The 24,766-nt window shown below is 49.1% G+C and overlaps 1 protein-coding gene across 37 annotated transcripts in view; it reads right to left on the bottom strand.

The window, feature by feature from the left end:
• Positions 1-24,766, bottom strand: part of ZMYND8 (zinc finger MYND-type containing 8) — a 110,834-nt gene that overhangs the window by 33,380 nt on the left and 52,688 nt on the right. For 21 of the 37 annotated variants that reach the window (XM_036244141.1, XM_036244145.1, XM_036244157.1 and 18 more), the window contains 5 exons: positions 24,273-24,328; positions 21,529-21,606; positions 20,421-20,536; positions 15,122-15,603; positions 5,690-5,830 (listed from right to left, as the gene is read on the bottom strand). In XM_036244141.1, coding sequence (XP_036100034.1) covers positions 5,690-5,830; positions 15,122-15,603; positions 20,421-20,536; positions 21,529-21,606; positions 24,273-24,328 — 873 coding nt within the window. Of the gene's footprint in view, positions 1-5,689; positions 5,831-15,121; positions 15,604-17,491; positions 17,570-18,956; positions 19,066-20,420; positions 20,537-21,528; positions 21,607-24,272; positions 24,329-24,766 lie in introns of those variants that run through there. The other 16 variants (XM_036244135.1, XM_036244134.1, XM_036244170.1 and 13 more) reach the window with 2 other exon arrangements.

Below are 24,766 nucleotides of genomic sequence, written 5' to 3'. Positions count from 1 at the left end.
GCTTTTCAGCTGATGTGCAGACAGCTCGGACTACAGATGGAACCCAGGAATTACACCAGACCCACGCTAGAAAGAGAGGCCCGCTCGTCCATCTGGGGAGGGAGCACGAGAGCCCCAGAGAGGGCCGTCTGGCAGCATCTGCAAACGTCAGCTGCCCACGGCCTCTGACCTGGGGTTCCGCTTCGGGGGATTTATCCTGCGGGCACACACTCCCCTGTGGGTGAAAGGGTGTTTATCGCAGCTGTTTTCAACAGCAAAAAATGGAAAACCTCGCGTCCTTAAACAAGGCGCCTGGATACGTAAGTTCCAGTTCACCTTGCCATGGACTAACACGCAGCTGCTGAAAGGCAACAGTGGCATCTCTGCGTGCAGATCCGCACAGCCTCCCTGCCTAACGACAAGGGACCAACCGGCAGAACACCGGAGCACTGGTGTGGGGCAGAAGAGAGAGGAGCAGAATGCAGACTCGAACACGTGTGTGTTTCGGGGCTTCTCGGAGCAGGCACTTAGAGGTCTCTGTGGTGGCCGTGGAATGGCGGGCTCTCCTGTACAGCAGCAACCCGGCCTCCACTCACTAGATGCCAGGAGCACCCATATTCCAGTTGTGGCAGTAACGATGTCACCAGCCGGCCGGTGTGGCTCAGTGGATTGGGCCTCATCCCATGGACTGAGGTGCCAGTTGGATTCCCTGTCTGGGCACATGCCCAGGTTGTGGGCTCGATCCCCAGGGGGACGTGTGCAGGAGGCAGTCAATCAATGTTTCTCTCTCACACCAATGTTTCTCTCTCTCTCAAAGGAAATCCATAAAAGATACATATTTTTTAAAAATGTCTCCAGATATCGCCCCGTGTCTCCTGGGGGACAAAAATCACCCAGTTTGAGAACCACTGGTATGTCTCTAGGACAGCGCTCCCCAGAGACTGAGCAGGTAACAGCAGTCACCTGTGGGGAGTGGGTACAGAGGCAGGTGATCAGAGGTTACATCCAGGATGGCTTTCCATTGAACATCTTTCTGTACTTTGAAATTTCTTTTGGCACTCATTACTTATTAAAAACCAAACTTTTTAAAAAAGAAATAAACCACTTCTTTTTCGGTGTTAAAAAAAAAAACCCCTTTGTTCAGAAGCTGTCGGCAGACTGAGGGGTGGACTTCCAGGAGCCACGAAATGGCAGCCCCTCCAAGGGAACAACGTTCAGACAAGAGACGCCGGCGGATGCTGGCGTGGCCATCAGAGCCAGGCAGGGATCTTCCTCACTTCACTCCCCGTAAAAATCAAAAATCAAGACCCCCTCTGGGAAACCCGGGCCCCTGCTCGGCACCGGGCTCTCCAAGAAAACCCTGCTCTGTGCGGAGAAAGGCCTCCCGCAGCCGCCGCGGGAACAGACAAGCAGCGTCGCCGTTCTGACGACTTCCCGTTGCTGTCGGGGCGTCAGGCAAGGCGGCAGGGCACATTTGTCACTACCAGGACCACCGAAGGCGTTTCGGTCTGCAGCAGACGCCCTCGGTGAGACCCGAGGAGGTGAGAGCGCACAGAGAACACAAACCGGAATGTAGGAGAGAAGAATCGGGGCGCCTCTCCTCAGTCTCAGCAACTCACTCTCCTTTATGACTTACTTATCGTCACCGCAGAGTGACAGGAGGAGCCGGACAGTCCTCGGGGGTTCGCTCCTGTTCGGAGCGGAGAGAAGAGGCCGAGCGTCAGCCGCAGGGTGAGGACGGTGAGCAGACGCCCTGCCCTCGTCCACACCCCGAGACTCACGATAACTAACTACGAGAGCGGTTAAGAGACCAACGGATGACACACGGGCTGCTTTCTGTGCGCTCACTTGTATTTGTTGGGCCCAAATAGAGTTTTGTATTTTTGGCTGAAATTGATGCAAACTTTTAAAAACTAGGAGAATTCACATAAAAATATGGATTTCTGTTTTCCTTGAAAATTCAAAATCTGAATCACAACACAGGTTCACGTGGTGGGAGCTGCTTCCTTTAAAAAAGCACTCTGGCCCTGGCCGGTTTGGCTCAGCGGTTGGAGCGTCGGCCTGTGGTCCAGAGAGACCTGGGTTCGGTTCCTGCTAAGGGCTTGTACCTCGGTTGCAGTTTGTCCCTGGCCTTGGTTGGTCATGTGGGTGGCAGCCACTCGATGTGTCCCTTTCACGTCGATGTTTTTTTTTTCTCTCTCTCTCTCTCCCTTCCACTCTATTTGAACAACAAAATGGAAAAATGTCCTCAGGTGAGGATAAAAAACAAAACAAAAAAACACTCTGTCATCTGTGTGATCGCCCATTCCGAATCATAACCTTACAACCCCCAAAGCTGGCCAACTTGTCCAAGGGCACACCCAGGGTCTGTCTTGAAGCATTTCGGTTCATGTATCCCAGTTAACAGCCCAAACTATACAGCAAAACAGGCCAAACTTTACCTCAGACCGCGTGTGACCCTGGGTGGGTAATTCTCCTTCTCTGGGCCTCAGTTCCCACTTCCATGAAATGGGGCCATTGCCTACCTGGAAGGTTACTGGTATTATCTGAGCAGTTTTCATTTGCAAAGAGTAAGATTCACGTGTGGGGGTATATGGTCCTGCGTTCTAACACCTGCAGAGATCTGAGTACCCACCACAGACATGCAGGACACCCGCCGCCACAGAATCCCTGTGACCTGTGGTCAACGTCCCCCGCGCCAGCCCCCAGCAAACACGGATCTGTTACCATCTCTCTAATGTGGCCTTCTCCAGTGTAATGTTTCACATTAAATATTTTGTTAGATATCATGCCATCATTATCCCTGGCACTGTCTCTGCTCAGAGGAGTCACGCAGACGGAAGACATCCTCAGGACCCATAAGCACTTGCCCCGTCCCTGGGATGTTGAGAAGGTCCAGCCTTCCCCCCACGTCCCCATTTTCCCACCTGTCCCTGACACTTTTCACTGGTCCCTATCTGATCCTCTTTCCAGGGGGTAACTGGAACCGCAGCCCTATAATGCCCACATTCCCAAAGCTTCGTGTCCCAGAACGGGGAGAGCAAGCGGGGTGCTTCTGCCCAGGAGGCCCGGTTCCGTTGGGCCCACCCACCCAAACAGACAGGAAGAAGCCACGCACCCCCACATGGGTCACGCAAACGGAAAGACCACAACGTGGCGAGGATGCCCGAGGACCGCCTGGGTTAGGGGCGGGCCGTTCTTGCCACACATGCCTGGCGAAGAGGAAGTGTGCCCGTGAGAACGTCTCCACGCGGCATGTCTTTGCGGGGTGGGGAGCTGGGAGGAGGGTGTGAGAAAGCAGACCACTGCTGAGAACGGTTCAACGGAGACCGTTCCCAGGGCAGCAAGCAGGTCTCCTTTTGTTCAACTGAGCAATTCCCAACGATGAATCTGAACGGGAGCCCCAAGTCCACCACCTGACTGCTCGATCACACCTGGGACGGGGGACCCGGGAGAACAAAGCACTGGCCTCCGCTGGAGATGCAGCCCTGCTCCAGCCCCACCTCCTTCAGGCCCCGCGACCCGGGCACCGGCAGCCGCTCCTCCAGACCTGCCTCTCCACCTGAACAGGACGCGCAGGAAACCATGAGCCCAGAGAGCACTGACCACCCAGGGCTGGAGCATCCTTCCTAGAACCACGACCAGAGGCCTCCAGGACCGTGCATGTGCTTGCACACGCGCGCACACACACACACTCCTGGTCCACTGCTCCTCTCCAGCCCCTCTGACGTCCCCTCCTCTTGAGGCCTCCTTGCTCATGCCCCAGAGCCCTCGCTCTTCCTTTGTGCCTTCGACCAGGGTCCTAATCTCAGCACCACTGCCACTGGGACCGGACACTTCCCTGCTGGGGGGAGGGAGGGGCCGTCCTGGGCACCACAGAGTGTAACAGCACCCCTGCCCTGCGACCACTGTCACTAAATGCCAGCAGCAGGCACCCCTGCCCAGCTCTGAGATCTACGGCTCTGGTCTGGCCGGTGTGGCTCCGCTGGTTGAGCATCGGTCCACGCACCGAAAAGTTGCTACCTCCCTCTCCCTCTCTCTCTAAAATCCATAAAATCAATAAAAATGTTTTGTTTTGCTTTTTTATCCTCACCCGAGGACATTTTTGCACATTTTGTTCAGATAGAGTGGGAGGGAGAGAGAGGAAGAGAGAGAGAGACAGAAACATCGACGTGAAAGGGACACATCGAGTGGCTGCCACCCACACGACCCAACCAGGGCCGGGGACAAACTGCAACCGATGTACATGCCCTTAGTGGGAACCGAACCCGGGTCTCTCTGTACCGCAGGCCGACGCTCCAACCACTGAGCCAAACCAGCCAGGGCGTTAACGTGTATTTTTAAAAAATGAACTACTGCTTTAACCCAAGCCTGTGTATGAATCACTATTTCCAGAATTACACCTCTTGGTCTTGACCTGGCCTCAGGGCACCAAACAGAATCTAACACTGAACTCTGGGACCCGATTTCTCCTGCCACAACCCAGGAATCCCGGTGGGGGGCCACCTCTAGGCACTGCAGGGTGTGCAACGGCAACCCTGGCTTCTACCACAACATGCCAGCAGCCCCAGGTGTGACAACCAGAAATGTCTCCAGACACTGAAGTGTCCCGTGGGGGAAGGGAGGAAGTGTCCAGTTTGGGAATGGCAGACACAGGCTAGTGTCCCAGCAGCTAGGAGGTCCTTCCAGAATGCTCAGTCAGTTCACCTCCCTCCACTGCCCAAGCCATGCCCTCAGGGACCCTGTGCTCCCTGCCCCCACCTCCTTCCCCTCCCCCCTCACCCACTGGGATAACACCACCTGGGCCTCCTTGCCACTCCTGTAAACATGAAGTCCATCCTTACCCTAGGGCCTGTCATTTTCTTGTTCCTTCTAGAACATTCTTCCTCCTGGTCCTGACATGGTTGGGTTTTCCTGTCATGCAGATCTCCTCTCAGATAAGCCTGTCCTAACCCTACTGCCCAGTGAACCTCTGTCTCTTCTCCCACCCCCTTCCCGCCCAGCTCTCTCCCTATCACAGTAGCACATTATCACACTTTACCTTCCGGCACGAGCGATCCTGTGTATCCACCTCGATTACTCTGTCCCCTCCTAGAACCCGCGCGGGAAGAACAGGGCCTTTGCTCACCACTCTGCCCCGCGCCTAAAGCGGCACACAGCACATAACAGACGCTCAATAAAAACCGGGAAGCGTGGTGGACTGAACCAGAGAAATAATAACTTCATAAAGTCAGGTAATCAGCAATCCCAGTCCAATTTCTGCTGAAGACTTTGGCCAAAGACAGGGCTTTTTAAAAAAATATTAGAAGAGAATTGAGGAAACAGTGGATCAGAACATACTGCACACAGAAAAGATTAATAGTGACTCATAACACTTGATATACATCAAGTATATACACACACACGTACACACACATATAAAGCTTTAAATACGTATATTTACATATATGAGAACTGGGTTACTAGGTCAAGGGCAAGTAAGGCTGTAAACATTGGCCTAAGGTACTCAAGATAAAACGGCTTTGCAGGTCAGCAAGCCCAGGACATCCCTCCTGTATTCTCGACCTCTCTTCATGTTCCTCCACTGCACCTTTTAAATAGTTTGCACAAAGAGTTCCGAGCTCAACAACCACACGCAAAAGAGGCCATCGCAACCTGCAAAAATATCCACAGCCGCCCCAGAAAGAGACGTCCAAAGATTCCAACTGACCCAGGTTAAGATTCAGGATGCTGCCGGTGGTGGGCGTTTTGTCCGTTTTCGTGGTGATTGGCGTGGACGCTTGAGGGGAGAAAGGTTTCGGGCTGCCGGACAAACTCCCTGCTTGTCCCGTCTTCATGGGGGCCGGCGACGCTGAAAAGGTATGGCACTTGTTAAAAGACAGATTTACGAAGAAATCAACAAATCAAACTTGCAGGTGTGGGGTGAGGGAGAGCAGGGACACTGTGATTTCACCAGGGCACAGAGCCCCACAGCTGGGGTGGGACGCGCCGGGCTGGCCCTGTATTTCCAAGCGAAGGGCTTTCTCCCAACGTTAAACCCTTAAAGCCACGTGGGAAGGAGGCCTCCCGGTTTGTCTATGAAACACAAAGCTCTAAGACAAATCGGCTAAGCTGCCACTGAAATTGGTTTGGCCCACTCAGGGGTGTAAAATCTCAAAATAAACAGCGATTAAAGTAGCCCCACCACAGTCCAGATGCAGAGACCAGAGCCAGGCTCACAAGTGGCGGGCATGGCATCGGTCTGCGGGACACACGGGGGTCGGTACTGCACCTGCCTGGGCCACCGTGACCCCCCAGAGGGCTTGGGATTCCCGTTGCAAAGGCTCCACACTGCTGAAGGAAGCTAAACTCAGCCCAGATGGAGTAACGAGATGTTGGTGAATTATCTCCGTTTCACTGTGTTTCCAACTTGGACGGGAGGGGGCAGAGCCGTTCCTATGCCCAAGGCTTTCGAACATCCCTTAGAACTACCTACACCCTGCTCCCCGGACCCTCATCCACTGGGTGGGGGAGGAAGGGCAGAAACCAAACCATTGAACAAAATGGGGTGGTTCAGACAGTCCAACCAGAGCCCCCTAGGGCTCCTTGAGCTCCTGCCCCTGGACATGACTGGGACTGGTCTGTCACTGAATGTGTAACAGGTGGTAAAGCATCCAGCTCTCCACGGATGCGCAGGAAACACGGATCGGGTCCTTCAGAGGAAGCTGCTGAGGGCGCAGGCATCAGGCATCAAGACATTGGGGGGACTTCAAAAGTGCTCAGCCACGTGGGTGGGCACTTGCCTGGTTCCCTCACCTATCAACTAGGGATGCTCAGAGTGAGGACTCAGTGCGTTAAACTTGTCCACCAGCTCAGCTACTCGATATACACGAGGTAACCTCCCCCCCAGGGCCAGGACCTGCCAACACTGCATTGAACGTCTAGACACAGAGACGTGGACTCAGGCACAGATGGGAAGCCAGACTGGGCACAAATCCCAGCTCTGCTGCTGACTTGCTGTGTGACCCTGGGTTAGTTACCGGATAGCTCTGAACTTCCTCTCTGGGCAGCAGCAAAGAGGGATGCTAACAATATAATACAAAGGGAAGATAAAAGTCCCTACCCTCCTGTGTCAGGATCAAACAAGTTAATCATCTGAATAGTGCCTGCCACCTAGTAAGTACTATAGTATAATCTGCTCTTAGTGTCATGTTATTTTCTATTTCCCATTAACCTCTAGGGTTTGGTTTCAATCATCTAATACCAGCGGTTCTCATCCAGGAGGGATTTTGCCCCCTGGACACACAAGACAATGTCTGCACACGTGTTTGGTTGTTGGACAGGGTGCTACTGGCATCTTAGGGGACCAGGGATGCTGCTAACATCCTACAGTGCACAGCCCCCAGAAGGAAGAATTATCTTCGGCCCCAGTGCCAAGACGGATCAGCCCACGTGGGACAAAGCAGCGGTGTCTCTGGAAATCCTTCACCTGGGAACCAGGACAGGAGGTGAGGACCGGATTAGGTCATCCATGCCCACTGGCGCTTGGCAAGTGCTCAAGAAACATCCAAAATTACTTTGAGAATTCAGCCTTTTTAAACACTAAATTAAATCAGCTTTACTGTAAGGACTAGTGAATGCCTGGCCCAGCAGACAACGCTCGCTCAACTGCGGGCTGTCATTCTTGGTACTACAACCGCTAGTGTGATAACAAACAGAACTAAAGTGCTCGTCACACAACAGTACAAGAGTCAATGAAGTTAAAGGCGTTTTAACAGATTTAAATACTTCCAATAAATGCTTTGGTGTTAGGGTGTTTGGTTTTGTGTGTGGTTCTTTGTAAAAATAAGCCATCCACATATGTTCTACCTGCTTCCAAGAGATCTGCAGTGGCTGAAAAGGTCAGTATAATGGACTCCCCAGGGGGACGAGAGACCAGGCTTTTCTAATTATATGCTCTAAAACAAACTAAGGAGCAGATCCAGCGCAGAGGGTCTCATTGAGCATGCCACCTAAGCACTGCTGGGGCCTGGGGGAACTTGGATAAGGAAGCGTAATCTTAAAGGGAACAAAAGAACACGCAAAGGCACTATCACAAGAGATGTCAGCCGTGTGAGTCCACGGTTCCCTGCTTAACAGATCAAGTTAAAAAAGTAAGACGGAGCCCTGCCCGATTTGGCTCAGCTGTTAGAGCGTCAGCCCATGGCCTGGAGAGTCCAGGGTTCGGTTCCTGCTAAGGGCACAAACCTTGGTTGCAGTTTGTCTCTGGCCCCGGTTGGGATTGTGTGGGTGGCAACCACTCGATGTGTCTCTCTCACATCGATGTTTCTCTCTCTCCCTTCTGCTCTATCTGAGGATAAATACAATAATGTCCTTGGGTGAGGATAAAAAAAAAAAAAAGGTAAGAAAGAGCCCAGCCAGTGTGGCTCGGTGGTTGTGCGTCATCCCATGTACCAGGAGGTCGCTGGTTCAATTCCCGGTCAGGGCACATGCCCAGGTTTTGGGCTCAATCCCCAGTAGGGGGCGTGCAGGAGGGTGTTTCTCTCTTTTTCTGCCCCTCCCCCTTACTCTCTTTCTAAAATCAATAAAAACCTTTCTAAGGGGAAAAAAATGAGACAAGATTAAATGTAAATATTAAAGAACTTCCGAGATAAATGTAAAGTGATCAGAATTTTGTCAGAGCTAAAATTCAACAGTATGGTACATCACATCAGAAGTTCTCAACAGGGACTGCAGGGGTGACTGTGCCCTCCAGAGGCATGTGACAATGCTGTCATTTTGGCTGTCTCAACTGTGCACAGGGCGTACTCTCAGCATCTCATGGACAGGGACCAGGACGCCATTAAGCAACCTACAGTGCACAGGACGGTCCCACACAGGGAGTTGTCCGTCCAAGGTGTCAACAGTGCCAAGATTGAGAAACCCCGTTTTAAATCACTTGAGGCATTTCAAAAGCAAAATGACATTGGGAAATGCTCGTTTCAATTAAGCTTTGAAACAGATGCCAATCCTTTTATAAAGCCATAAATCTGGCCCAGAGGAAGAACTAATAGCCTTTGAAGTCACCAATAACTTAATGAGATTTTACACTTTGATGTGCAATTCACGAGTGTGAGAGCTAGAACACAGCATTTATTATCTGCATTTACAAAATCCTAGCCTGGGCTAAGTGCTGTTCTGAGGACATGAAACATGAGTTTCAGAATCAAATTAGAAAAAAATGTCCCTTCCCACCCTTGCACCCCAGCCTCTGGGCGGGTGGGGGAGAGGAAACACTGATTCATGCTAAATGTCCTCTACTTGTAGAACCTGGGGAACAAGCTGTGTTCCCAGCGCCGCGTCTTACCAAGCCTTGGTGGCAACACAAGGGCTGCAGAGCAGATCGTCCCTGGACAGCCTACCATGGGACAGAAATGCTATCTTGAGGGGTTATTTACTAACATAAGTATTCAGCACACAAGGTTAAAACAAAAAACTCTAAACCGTCTGCACCAGACACTGCAGACAGGTGATCTATGAACCAAGTGGGGCACAGATACATTTGACGTAGCATATAGCGGGGTGTTTTTCTTCCTTTTTATCCATTTATTTTTTGTTAATCCTCACCCGAGGCCATTTTTCCACTGGTTTATAGAGACAGTGAAAGGAAGGGAGAGAGAGAAAAACACTGAATGAGACACATCGATTGGTTGCCTCCCACACCACTCCAACAAAGGCCAGGAGTCGAACCCACGACGACCCTTTGCTCTTCACGCCAACGCTCTGACCACGGAGGTAAATCAACCAGGGCTATTGTGTTTTTCACTTGAGCCAATATATAAAATCAGGGTAGTTTGCATTTCAAAAACTGTTTTGAGTCCTGGCCGGTTTGGCTCAGCGGTTAGAGCATCACCCTGCGGTCCAGAGAGACCTGGGTTCGGTTCCCGTGGGTACCTCGGTTACAGTTTGTCCCCGGCCCTGGTTGGTCGTGCGGGAGGAAAGCACTTGATGTGTCCCTTTCACGTCGATCTCTCTCTCTCTCTCTCTCTCTCTCTCCCCCCTCCCCCCTCACTCTATCTGAACAAAAAGTGGAAAAATGTCCTCGGGTGAGGATAAAAAACAAAACAAAAAAAAAAACTGTAACTGTTTGAAACTTCTCTGAAACAACCAGAAATGGCGCAACTGAGCCCCATTCCCACTTGGCTACAAGCAGGAGGAGGAAAAGGCATCGCTCCGAGCATCGCGGGCCGGGTTGCAAGTACTCGGGCAAGCACACCCCAGGCCCTACCACTTCCCAGCCCCGCTCAGTCCCACACCTGCCTGACCTCTGGACACATCTGCGCTTTCAACTTAATAGCATGACATACACCAACATAGAAAAAGTTCTGGAAATTATCTAAGGGCTAACTGTGGGAGGTGGTATCCTTTGCGACTCTAGTCGTTGTAAATAACAATTATCTTACAACAAATACATATTGATTGCGCAATAAAAAGGTTTTCATGAGAATGTTTTCCCTTCTCCCTAAGCAGTAACCCATATGGAGCTACAAGGACCATTAGCTCCTAGGGTGGCAGCAGCCAGGCCACAGGACTCTTACCCTAACACATACTAATGACTTAAATGGGGATCCCACAAGCAAATATTGATGAAGGCATCGATTCTGGCCAGGAGGTCTAGATAAAAGGGGAAGCAGAAAAAATCACTGAGAGTACAAACCACTTTGGCCATTAAGGCAACATGGTAACAGGACACTAACAGGACACCAAGAGCAAAAGGCTTGTGGCCGAGCCAAGCGCCTCTCAGAACGCTACGTCCACTTCTAAGGTGCAGGCACATCATTCTGAGCTCCTCAATCCCCCGCAAGAATGAAGGGTTTCTGCACTCTCATAAAAGTTTTATTTAAGCCCTGGCCGGTTTTCTCAGTGGTTAGAGCGTCGGCCCACGGACCAGAGAGGCCTGGGATGGGTTCCGCTAAGGGCATGTACCTCAGTTGCAGTTTGACCCCGGCCCTGGTTGGGGTCGTGTGGGGGGCGACCACTCGATGTCTCCCCCACCCCACTACTCCTCTCTCCCTCCTGCTCTATCTGAAGATAAGTGCAAAAAAAAAAAAGACCTCAGGTGAGGATAAAAAAAAAAGTTTTACTTAATAACTTATTCCAATTTAATGTTGCTGGTTACAAAATTTCCGCTGCTGTAACTGTATGGTTTTTCTGTTCCTATGACAATCTTTTTTTTTTTTTCTTCTTTTACAGTTTTGGATAAATCAGTCTTGTCTGATTGTGGGAGCATTTCAATAAATATTCCACTTCTTCCAAAAAAGGCTATTCTCACTGCAAACAGCAGAGGGCAGTAGAAGGCAGTGAAATGAACACTGGATTAGATTTATGATGTCTGGGTGGGAACTGGGCACCTTCCTTCTCTCTCCACAGGGACCTTAACCTGCCTTCTATAAAATGGGGAGACTAACTCAGTTTCTCTTAGTCTATATTAGAGGTTGAAAACCGACCCATGGGCCAAATTGAGCATACCACCTGTTCTTGCATGGCCTGCAAGCTAAGAAGGGTATTTTACCATTTTTATATTATTGGGGGAAGTCCGGCCGGTGTGGCTCAGTGGTTGAGCATCGACCCATGCACCGAGATCACCGGTTCGATTCTCGGTCAGGGCACATGCCCAGGTTGTGGGCCAAATCCCAGTGGGGACCATGCAGGAGGTTTCTGTCTCTCTCTCTAAAATCAATAAAGGGGAAATAAATTATTGGAGGGGGGTCAAAAGGTTTCATAGTTCACAAAACATACAAACTGTATGAAATTCACATTTCAGTGTCACAGTCACCTACTGTCTATGGTTGTTTTAGTAACAACAGTGTTGAATAGATACATAGTTGTGACTATCTGGTTCCTTATAGAGAAATTGTAAGATTAAAACAATTTTGAGTATCATCTTCTCCTCTCTACTCATTGGCTGTACAACTCAGGATTAGCAGACTGACCCAAGCACATCCCAGCAAGGGGATGATATTTTGGGAGAGGGACTTTAAAGTGTACTACTAACTTAGCACCTAAAAAACTCCTGTAATGACAAGGAATTTTGTCAGGACTTTTGAAGTCATTTCAACCTCTGTACCTCTGAAGGGAAGAAGGTAAATTCAATACACTACATGTGTTCTCAGATTCCCACAAAACTATGTTTTCTGAAATATGGTGCAAGAGAACCGACTGTGGGTTCCGGGACCAACAGGTGCTATTTTACAAATTCTGTCTTCATTTCATGTATTTCAGGAAAAAAAAGAAATGCAACAAGCAATTTAAAACACATGAGTTTCTACATTTTATTTAGCGTAGGATGAAGCTAAATGGAGGTTTAATCCTTAGGATTGTAATAACACTGGTGGTCCCAGAAGGTGGCAAAAAGCAAGCCAATGGAAGTTCAGGAACAGTGATTCTTCCCAGGATTGCTGCCGAGACCAAAACTTTCTCAAAATCGACTCTGCGTGGGAACTAACAGGCTGAGGAGTCTGTGTGATTATGTACCACGTTCTGTTAACTGGGCTCACATGGAGTCACGTCATGGGATGAAAGTGAGCTTTAAGGACTCTGGTCAGAAACTAGAGGGCAAAAGGGACGTGTTTTCTGAAACTGTGCCGACACACGTTAAGGCGTCCAAGAACCAACCTCTGAAACTCGACTGGGAGTAAGTGCCCAGGACCTCGTGGCTACGCTCGAGCTGAGAAAGAGATCGCAGCCTTCACTGCCCAGGCCCCGATGTCGCTGGTGCTTAACTCTCTAGCCCGTCTATAGCCATTTGGGGAACTGTTACAAGCAGGACCCAAAAATAGCCAACCAACCAGAACCAAGCAGCAACACAGCCCAAATGGGTGAGAATGAGTTCACACGTGATAAAGCCCCTATCATTTTATCTCCTGGGGACTTCCACGGGCTCTTGAAGAGCGATGCCTGCTCCTGAGAGTGAAGGGAGGGAGGAGGGAGGAGGGAGAGAGGGAGTCTGAAAAGCTATCCAAAGTGAACGCTTCAGCAGGAAGCCTAATACCCATGGTCCAAGCCGTGGATGTGCTTCATTCATTCCGGAAAATATTCTGAGATATACTTTGCGTTGACATTTAATAACTGGACATTTTACATAAAAATGTTTATGTAATAAATGCGGATTCCCCAGGTCTCTGGAAGAATGCTAAGATCTGAAAACCAGGGGTTCACATCCCTGCACGGCAACCATGGGCGTGTGCCCTGGGGTTCCCCAGTCCCCGTCCCCGCAACAGTCTCCCCGTAGTGGGGAAGCTCTCTTGTGCGTACAAGGTAGAAGAACAAACAGTGAAGGCCATGTTTCAAGAAAAATGACCGCAAACCCATTTCCTTGCAAACCCATTTCCTTGCGGAAGTAATCAAGGTCTCAGTATTTCGCATACAATGGAACCTCAGTCTCAAACGTAATAGTTCCAGAAGGCTGTTGGAGAAGCGATGTGTTCGAAAACCGAACCATTTTTTACCATTAGAAATCATGTAAATTAAATCCATTCGTTCCAGACCCCTAAATGATTCTGTTTTCTCCTTTCTCATATACAGTGCGTGTCTAATGTACTGTTTACACTATAAACAAACACTTCTCTTAAATTTCTCAAACCACCCCCTACTGGCCTTGAACTCCCAGAGCTCGTTCCAGGGGTGTCTTTCAGGAAGTCGGCACTGGGCATCTTCATCAACTCTTTTTCTACCTCTTCAATTGCCTATGATCATTGCTATATCTAATTCAACAACAGTTTTCCTCCTGTCCAATGGCCTGCAATCAGTTTCTTTCACACTTAGCCAGCCTAGCACTCTTGATGGCCTCTTTATGCTTTAAAATTGTGCTAATCATCCCTTTTGCCAGCAACAAAAGAAAAAAAATCAACGAAAATATCCACCATGTCCTGAGATGTTAACAAGCGAGGTTGAAGGGCAAACTGACTGGCATTCTCTCTCGTGCGTGTGGCCCGAGACGCTTTGGTCATGCTGACGTACCGACACAAAAAGGTTAATGAGAACTCAAATTTGGTTCAACCAGGGAGACACTGTTTCGGTGAACAACTTGGTCCAAAACAGGACTGTTCGAGATGGGAGATGCTTGAGAACCCAGATTCGACAGTACAACCAAATGATGTCTGAGTAGAAAGAATTCAAGTCACCGTGATTTTCTGTACACTCAGCCAGCGTCCCTCATTTGCATCACCTCTCTGAATCCACACAGGCATTTGATTAGCAACCACAGAAAATAACATAGCCGTCTGGTTGGTCTGGCTCAGTGGACTGAGCGTCATCCCGTGGACTGAGAGGTCCTGGTTAGATGCCCGGTCAGGGCACATGCCCGCGGTGTAGGCTCGATCCCCAGTAGGGGGCGTGCAGGAGGCAGCCGATGGATGTTTCTCTCTCTCTCTCTCCCTTCCTCTCTAAAAAAAAAAATCAATAAAAACATATTTAAAACGTTAATAATATAGTTACCAACATTTTTGTAGCACTTCCTGTCTGAGACACTGTACTAAGCCCTCCGTGTATAAATGAGTCATTGAATCTTTACAAGACCCTATGAGGCAGGTCCTATTACCATCACGTTACAGGTGAGGAAACCAGGGCTCAGCGGTCAGGTGCCTTGACTAAAGCCACACAGGGAGGCGTGGCGGGACTGGAATCTGAGACCAGCGTCCTCATTCTCTATAAAGCAAGTCTCAAAAGCGGAAGCCAACCTCTGAACAAGGTCACCTTGAGGGACAGTTCGTCCGGGAAGAGGGCTTTTGTTTACCTTGCGTGTTTCTCTGACGTTTAAGCATTAAATGTTGTGAATGCCTGGTTTTCATAGAAAAATGTTTCAATTAAAAAAAAATTATTGAGAAAAAAAAAACCTGTTACGGAACGTTGTTGTGATTAATCCAAGAACCATCTGAGCTGAGCTCTGAAGGGTTTCTAGTCGCCTCTGCCCACAGTTAGGAATGACCTGCAAGATGCCTGTTGGGGGCACATTTGTCACTTTTCGGGTCCCTAACAGCAAGAATCCAGCTGCATTACTCATTTAAAATTCAAAATTTGCTCCACTGGGGTGAAACCCCACGAGGTTCCCCTTTGGTTCTGGGACACCGGCCAGCTGGGGCCAGAGTCCGGAGGCCTCCTCCACCCTCTCCTGCCCGGGGCTGACCTGTGCTCTTGTCCAGGAAGTCCATGGACTCCTCGCTTGCGCTGAAGTGGCTCGACATGGCCTTCTTCTCGGGGTCCTGCTCCACGTCGGAGCCCGTGTGCACGGAAGAGTTTGTACTCATCGGGGAGCGAGGCATATCCGACAGGGAGATCCGGCGGCTGGTGCCCCCGCTCAGCATGGGCTTGCTCATCAGGATCTTGGGGGACGCCGTCATGTCGAAGTTGAGCTTGACCTTCTCCTGCTTGTCTATCTTGGCGGCACCGGCGCTGGGGTTGCTGGGGTCGAGCAGCATTTGGTACTGGCTGTTGGGCGTGTAGGGTGTCCTGAACGGAGAGTAATTAAAAACCCCAAACTTCCTGCGAATGTTCTCCACGTAAACCTCCATCTCTTGCATTGCACTGTTGAAGATGCTTTTAGTCTTTTTCACAGAAAAAGGAATTTCTTTAGACATGAGGTAGCAATTATTTATTGGAACCCAGGCCCTAGGAGGGCAAAAGAGAAAGGGAGTTTAAGTCGACTTTGGTCATTTCCAAGATTTTTGTTTTTTAACTTTTTAAAATGTTACTTCATTGTGGTAAGGACACGTAACGTGAGTTCCACCCTCGTAACAAACGCGTACGTGTACAAGACAGCACCGTTGGCCAGAGGCACAAGTGCACCCCAAGCAGACCTCTCGAGCGGATTCACGTTTAACCGAAACCTTATGCCAGTGCCTAGGAATTCCCCATTTGCCCTCCCCTCACTACCATTCTACCCTGATCCTAGGAACTTGCCAGAGATTTCCTCCTAGAAATGGGATCATGCAGTACTGGTCCTTATACGCTCGCTGGTTTCACTTAGCATGTTGTCCTCAAGCCTCGGCCACACTGTGGCGTACTCTTTAAGGCTGAAGAGTATCCCACTGCGTATACACGCAACCCGCCCTTATCCATTCATCTGTCGATGGAACTTTCGGGTTTTTCCGTAACGCAAACCAAACTAGCCCAGTATGCTTGCCAAGATTCTTAAATGTGTATTCCGTTTTTTAAAAAACGACTTGGTTTGAATGGTTAATAAGTGATTCACTTAACAAATATGTTCTGTCATCAGGATTGAATGAGAACATGAACTTAAGTAAAACATTAAAAGGTTCAACAGACTTGGTCATTTTAGTCCATTAAAAACATACTCCCCGTTGGCTTTGGGTTGCTAGAGAATAAGAAAACCGTCACTGCATCCTGGACCACACCTCCGAAGAGAAAATGATTCCCACTCTCACTCTGTGGCACTCAATCAACAGCTTTCTCTGAACCCTGGAGTTCTCCATGGGACTAGGAGACGTGGGGAAACCGTACCCCACCAGGAGGCGCGTGGTTTTGCAGGTGAGATAATTCACGTAGGAAGGAACGTGAAAGCCCCTTCACCTTCAGGGCTGTGCCCTCCACTTCCCAGGCTGGTTGCGTCTTCCTACCTTCAACACCCCAACCCCATGTGCCCTGCGGAGACGTCACGAGAACATGGCTGCTTTTCAGGGATCAGTGACCCGAATGACAACAGGCAGGAGATGGGCACTCAGCTCCCATGCTCTCGGGAAGCCAGAGCTGGCACAGAAACACCCAAGATGTAATGGGGCCACATGTCACCCCCAAACTCAGCCCAGTTTACAGCTGGGAGTGTGGTGGGAGCGAGCATTGCAGGGAGGCCTTGTTTTTCCCAGACCATCAGCTCCAGCGTGGCGTCCCGTTGTAGGAAGTAAATTCAACTCCCGGCCAGTCTAACGCAAACGCCATCCACCTGAGTGTTACCAGAAGTTACCAGAAGTATCATGTAGGAATCTGATCCCAACACTACCTCAAACCTCCCAAGGTTTCCAAGAGAAACAAAATATGAACTTCTTCTATTACATTGTATCCAAATCTTAAGGGATGGCATCTCGTTCCTATGTTTAAAAGAAAAAGCACGCGCAGAGTTCGAGGGACAGGCTGTCTGTTGGCAACTCTTGGTGATGCTAGATAGCAACACAACTAAAACTGAACACCCAACAGTATCTGCTCCCCGAGTGCTGGAAGTGAGCAGCTTCTCATCCCTTCCCACTCTGCCTTTCTGCCGAGACCTGAGGCAGCACATCTGCAGCCGCACACAACCTTGACTCCACGCGTTACAGCTGGTGAGCAAGATCCGAACCAGACGGACAGATCTGCGGAGCAGTCAGGACTGCAGGGCGGTCTGCAGACAGGCGACCCCTTCCCTGAGCCAGCCTCAGCGCTATCCTCGGTAAAAATGAGGCAGTGCCTCAACCTGGGGGGCCAGTCCCGGCACGGCCAGGAGCTGCTCCGCCAGGGCCACTGTGACCGCGTTCCCCCACACTGTTATCTGGTATCAGCGCCTTACCTGTTTCTTCCCAGGTTCTTAAGTGCCTTCAATGAAGTTGCTTGGCAAGTGATTTCAGGAAAGGGAGTGTTTCTTTTCCTTTAAGCAGGCCCAGGAAATATTTAAAGGAAAATTAGATTTGCTGAACAATATATAAAGCCTGTGGGGGGCAATGTTAGGAGTGACCATGGAGTCACAGTGCTGAGTTACTTCCTGGCTCTGGGCCTCAGAGTTCTCATCAGTATAATGGGGATAAAAGCAGCTTCTGCAAAAAAGCACTTGAAACCGTGCCTGCTGCATAGTCGGCCCATTAATGGCAGCTCTGCAGGAATATAATCAATATTCTCTATATTTGCATCTAATATTGTGTGTCTAGGAAATACCACCACAAAATAAAAATATTTTACAGGACAAAAGGCATGTGATGAGACACTTAAGAACATGCCTTGACTTGCAGAAAAGCCTTCTGGGCTCCAGTAGTTATCAACTTGATGATAACCATAAAATGGTCTGTGATATTTCTTATTCTGCCACCTTGACCCCTTTCACTGACACCTGTCCAGGCTCGCGTTTTGGGTTCTACAACCCAAAGCAAGCTCCCTGCAAAAGGGACGGCGGGTTACTACCCCTCTTGCAGCCTCCTGGGGTCTCCCTGGTGTGTTAATAGGTCTGACCCAGGGCTGGCTAAGACAAACCGGCCCCATTCCACTTTAAGGACCCCTTTGGGGCGGGAGGGATGCTCGTCCTTTTAGGATTGACTTCCCCCACCGCTGCCAGGGACGCTGTGCCCGAGGCCAACTGTGGTTCTTACAGGGCCACACACTGTCACGCCACCACTGTGGAGTCCGGAACACCTTGCCCAATGCACGTCCCTCACCCAAAATGAGCCCAACAGCCCAGCACATTCCCTCCAAGGGGACAGAAGACCCCAAGGGCAGGAAAGAAAACCTCACGGACGTCAGACTTGTGCTGCTGTCTTTTTAGCTTCGGGGAAAACAGCCTGTGGAAACAGCCAACAAAGTTCACGCCCCTAAGCCACCTTCGATGGCAGCGGGTAGGAGGAGCCGGTCTGTGTGGAGTGGCTCAGCTAAAAGCAGAATCAAAGACACTCGGGGTCTGGGGACACTTGGGGCCTATGGGCCCATATCCTCAGTCTATCCACATTACATTACACTGTAGAATGAGAATAATCCCACATCATCAAGATGGTCAACACTGGCATGTTCTAGAGAAGAGGCAGGAAGGTGTACAACCTGCCACCAATTCTTCTTGTTCTTCAAATAAAAGCCAGACTCCTGACAACAGCCCATGTGATCCAGGCCCTGCCAACCCCCTCACCCCATGTCTTACCACCCCTCCACTCCCTCCCCTGCTCAAACCACACTGTGCTCCTGGCTTTTCCTGAGACAGTGGGCTTGGCCCTTCCCTGCCTGAGTCTCTGCTCTCTCTGGCCCCTCTACCGGAAATTCACTGGGCCCGCCATCACCTGTTGACCTGAGAGCATCATGCCCGTCTGTTTCCTTGTGTATCATCTGTCTTCCCCACTAGATGTCAGCCTTTGGACAAACAGAGTCAACATCTGCCTCCTCCATTCTCTAAACCCCCAGCATCCAGCACACGGCCTGGCCCACGGCAGTCACCAAATACGTATTTCTTTGAACGAAACAACAAATGAATTTTTTTTTTTTTTTTTTTTTTTTTTAATCCTCATCCGAGGACATTTTTCCATTTTTTGTACAGACAGTGTGGGAGGGAGAGAGAGGAAGAGAGAGAGAGGGAAACATCGATGCGAAAGGGACACATCGAGTGGCTGCCACCCGCACGACCAACCAGGGCCGGGGACAAACTGCAACCAAGGTACATGCCCTTAGCGGGAACCGAACCCGGGTCCCTCCGGACCGCAGGCGGACGCTCTAACCGCTGAGCCAAACCGGCCAGGGCAACAAATGAATTTTTAAGAGTTCCAACAAAAATGGTCAAAATCAAATAAAGGGTAATACCTCCTTAAAAACCCTCGATTATCTCGGCTAACTTCCATTCACCTCCTGACACTGGGCAGCCTGGGTTCCTAGTGAATGATTTTGTAGATTATTTTGGAATTCACTCTTTTCTTGGATTTGCAAGGTAACAAGCAAACTTTCACAAACAGACCGGTACTGCAGATTCCGGTGTGATGTAAAATTACAGGCTGGATGGTCTGCATATTCCATGGCTGAGTATAATACTTAGCAAGGTGTCTTTTACACATTCCCCCCTACACACTCACACACTTTGTCAAACGGCTTTTGCCTTATTTAATCTTAACTTGCTGATATTAACTGCTGCTCATCTCGTCTACCTGTTGTTCTCCAGCACGCGGGGGGCTGTGCTCTAAAGGGAACTGCTAATCGCTGGAATAATTCACTGTGCTGTGAGCATGGGAAAGGGGAAGGCAGAAAGGCTGGGAGGGAGGGCTCACACCTGTCAAAACAGCAACCCCTTGTAATTTCCCATTTTAGCTTCAGAGAAAAGGGAACAGGGGGGAAACTACCCAGCACAATGATCGCAGATCCATTTACTGGTATTCTGGGAAAATGCTTCTGATCCCTGAGAGCATTATTTTGAAAACCAATTTGCACAGCGGTTTGATTTACTCCAGAAAAATAAAAGAATAAAATAAAAAAGAACAGCAGCATTTAAAATACCCATGGAACCTTATTCCGGTGCTGTTTTCATCAACACAAGCACGAAAGCAAGATTCTTTTCTAATATACCTGAAAAAAAACTGAAGCCCATGCATTATTATCAGGCTTAACACAGCACAGGACAGTATTTTTAAACTACAAGATCACCGGTTGGTACCATGACAATCAACACAATGCCAGCCATACCGTCCGCTCCTTCTCGTACCCACTGACCATATCAAGGCTCAGTGAAAGCTACACATTTATAGCCCAATTTTAACTCCCACCTGTCATGTTGTCCAAAGAAACGGGCATCCACCTGCCCATCTTTATCCCTCAGAGCTTTGGCAGGCCAGAATGGGAACCCCTTCAGCTTTGCCCAGACCAAAGGATGTGGATTGCTCTAGGAAAAGAAAACAAAATCCAGAGTCTCAATGTATTTGACAGCAAAATACACACAGTAAGTTTGGTGTGTGGGGATAAAGCCACGTCGAGGTGACAGAGGCCACAGAAGGAAAGAGACCCGTCAGTCTCCCCAGGCTGTTCCCTTGGAGGTGCGTGGCCAGCAGGCTTGGGGGAAGACGGGTATGGGGTTAAATGCAACCAAGAACTGAACACCGACAGCTGGGCTTGAGTCCTGGGGGTGCGGCTATCACCTGGGTGGCTGTGAACGAGAGTCCCCCACCTTTCTGTGCAAAGAGACAGTAATACTTTCGGCCTCTGCTAAGTTGGAGGATTAAATGTGCATCACATCTAGCATGTAATTAATAAGGGGCAGTATCAGCCACTGCTGCTCTTCACAGAGGGCTACTCACACCCTTAACGATGCAGGTGTTAATCTCCAGAGGCAGGAAGAGACACAGACTGTGTTTTTATTCTCAACTTCACTTGCCCAATCTTGCCCACTAAGGAACTCCACCACCCCACCAGCCCACTCCGAAACTACAGTTCTCTCTGAAAAACACCAGTTTCGTAAATGCAGATCCATGGGGCCAACAAGGGTGATTTTTCTCCCCCAAACTCCCCACCGGCACATTTGGAGAGAAACCACGGACTTAATCCAGGGATGTATTTAAAATAGATTTGTCAATGACACACTTAACACAGTGTCATCATCTGTACTGCTCTGGCCAATCCCCGCTCTCTCGGGTAAGCTCCCTTTTACTCTGAACCCTGTGGTCTGCCCAGGCTAATAAATCCAGTTATCATGCTACCTCTGGCACGGGAACTTACAGCCGAAGAGATTGCTCCTACCTGTCTATTACTTTCACTCTGTCATAACTTTATCAGGAAAGAGATTACTTAAGTTTGGTTGAAAAGCCACCTAGGGAAAGCTGTCTTGGGGAGCTTCCAGGCACAGAGTTCAGAAAATGAAGAAAAGGGAATCCAACTTACACAAGGCTCACAAAACCAGTTATCTCGTTTTTGGCAAGCAGCTAGATAACACTCAGGACAGACTTCGATTTCATTCATCTGCAAAGCAAAAGTTAGTTAGAATGTGGCATCCCAGGGGCCTTATGTTTCTAGGCTTTCAAGAAATGCAAGATGATACTGGCAAAAAACATTAGCAAAGTCACACAACGGGAACTCCCTCTCAGCAACCCCAACGCTTGCACCCAGCCCAAGCCGCTGTCACCTCTCTGGGGCTGTCCCCCAGCTCCACTATGGTTCACTCCCCACAGAGACTCAGCGACCAGAGCCACCTTCTACCCACATATTTGATCTTGTCCCACCCCTTACACCAGTGGTTCTCTACCAGGGCAGGTTAACACCTCCAGCAATATTCGGCAATGTCTGGAGACATTTTTGGTTCTCACAACTTGGGGTAGGATAGATAGTTGCAATGCAAATCTTTGATATATGGGACAGTCCCCACAAGAATGAATTGTTCAGCCTCAAAAGTAGTGCCAAAACTGAGAGACTAACAATTCAATCTAAACACCTGATCAGTTCCTTCAAGGCCAGGTGTGATCTGGCCTCGGCCCCCTATCTGACCTCAGCAGGCCCCTCCTGCCCCTCTGGTCTCCACTTGCCAAGCTCAATTTCTATGCATCCTACTCACAGCATCCAGAGCGGTTAGTTAATACTATGTTAGTTAATACTATGTTGCACTACTTTACTGACAACAACCTGAGAATAATATTACTTAGTATCGTTCTCCCTCCTGAGGAAGTGCATGCCCCTAAAGTATCATGCCTGAGAAACAAGGGCCCCAGAGGATCGTGCCAAGGATCTGAATTCAGACTCCACTGTTTCAGAGGACACACACGAGGCCCCAAGAAGAAGTCAAGTAACATAGCCATGGTCTCGCTGCGGCCAAGGGCAGGGCCGGGATTTGAACCCAGGCAGCCAGGCTCCAAAACCCATGCTCCTCACCACTGCCCTGTTAGTTGCTATATCTTCCTATCACCATGAGACTTTACTTTTATCTCCTGTATTTTGCAAGGTGCCAAATACATAGCAGGTGCTCAACTAATTGTTAATTAGTAATTTTATAATTATAATTTAGAATTATAACTGAAAAACGAATGCCAAAATGTACTACCTTCCTATCCAGTCTACTCTTCTAAAGGTACTGGGTAGAACAAAGTCCAGGACAGCCCTGGCTTTGGAGCCTACAAAGCAACAGTGCGCTGTCAACAGGTAGATTCAAAAATGCCAGACAGGCTCTGGCTGGAGTGGCTCAGTTGGTTAGAGCATCGTCCTGGGCACCAAAGGGTTGCTGGTTCGATTCCTGGTCAGGGGACATACCCAGTTGCAGGTTTGATCTCCAGTCAGGGCACAATGGGAGGCAAGTGATCAATGTTTCTTTCCCCCTGCTCCCCTCCCCCTCTTGAAAAACATATCCCTGGGTGAGAATTAAAAGAGAGAGAGAGAGAGAGAGAGAGAGAGAGAGAGAGAACTTTCTCCAAAATTCCAGACAGAGAGTAAGAGAGTATGTGGGTTCAGTAAATTCCACCTCGAGGCACCCCACCAATTAAAATCCAGGGAAACAAATGACTCCCCGCAAGGGGAGAACTGAAAAACCACACACGTCTCCAAATCACCAATGAACATAGCAAAAGCAGCCCCTGATCACTTGTCATTACGGAAATGCAAAACAAAATCACAGTTCTTACTGATCACACAGAGGGGAAACTTAGGTGCATGTTATTTTTTCTCATTAGAACTTCCAGTACTGAGAAGAACACAGAGAAACTACCACGCTCGTCCATGTCAGGTTCTTGTGTAAGTTCCTACGGCTTTTCCACAAGATAGCCGGGAAATACCTACTGAAAGCCTTCGCCATGTTTACTAGCTTAGACATGGCAGGTACACTTCTAACTCACCAAGGAATCGCTACCAAAGCAGCCATGAAAAATCCTGTTCTCCCTTATGTGTTTAATTACCTAGGAAAACACTCAAACTAAGTGAAAAATGTAAATTATAAAACTGGATGTAAATATGTAGACATGAACATATCCTAAGATATCCAAATGTTCTCCTTATGAATGAATGAATGAATGAATGAATGAATGAGCACAAACAGAGGGAAGGCCATTTGTCAATTTTTCACTCTTACAATGGGGAGCTCATAAAGAAAGCCTTCCTCGTACCATTTCTGCCACAAGCCTATCCCACAACCACTGGAGCCTGGGGACATGCAACCCAGGAGGGTGGCTTCATCCACCCATTCAAACCTACTGGTTTTGCGACAGGGGCAGACTCTCCAGGACACCTGGGCTGCCAAGACAGCGTCAGGACCTTTCACACCAAATAACATCAAAATCCAAACACCTTCTGCAAGAAGACTGCAAAGGACCTGACTTAATGCCCCAGACCGTGGGGGTAAATAAACTATGAACTCTATCTATGCACGAAGAAAACATAGGCTGTCTGGTGCCTGGCCATGACTCAAAGCTAAGAACTCAATGGTCATTTCCATCTCCTTTAGATCATGGCTAAGGTGAGAGTTCTAACATATTGAGGGTCATCTCCTGGGTGCTTTTACTTTTCCTGAAAGAGAGGGAGAGCTGTCTGTGCCTAAACAAATTCTAAAACCACTGGGCGATCCACGGGGAGATTCTGCACATGGAAACTCCAGCCACCCCAACACTCACTCTGGATGCATTTAAAACACAACAGTGGGAAACACATACCTCATGCTCACAGATTTTGATGACTACTTTTGCTATTTGCGTCAATTTGTGATTTCCTAAGGGACAAGAAAACAGGGTTAATTTCCGTGGAACCATGTTTAACACCCAGGCCTGGGGTTGAACTTCCCCTGACCACCTTTTAACTTGTTTTCCCCCAGGATGAAGCTTTGAAAGGCCAAAAACCAGAAGGTTCTGGCTTCAAATACCAGCTCAAATTATGTGGCTTCTCCCATGAATGCCTTGATGTCATCGTTGCTGGAACTGAGCAATTTGTGGGGTTTCCCTACAAGTCATGGACCAATGTTTGAAAGATACTTTTACATTTTAAAGGCTCACGTTAGTGAAAAAGAGCCCTGCTCCACCCACTGTCTGAGATTCCAACCCAAGAAGAATATGGGGAAACAAGACATTTACTTCCGTAGCTCGGGTGTACCCAATGCTTCTAAACACATTTTCTTGGCAACGCCTCAAGAAGCCATAATCGGGAGCAGAGA

The sequence above is a fragment of the Molossus molossus genome, unplaced genomic scaffold, assembly GCF_014108415.1.
Source record: "Molossus molossus isolate mMolMol1 unplaced genomic scaffold, mMolMol1.p scaffold_m16_p_6, whole genome shotgun sequence".
Lineage (NCBI taxonomy): Eukaryota > Metazoa > Chordata > Mammalia > Chiroptera > Molossidae > Molossus > Molossus molossus.
This window is presented reverse-complemented; position numbering and strand designations above follow the sequence as displayed.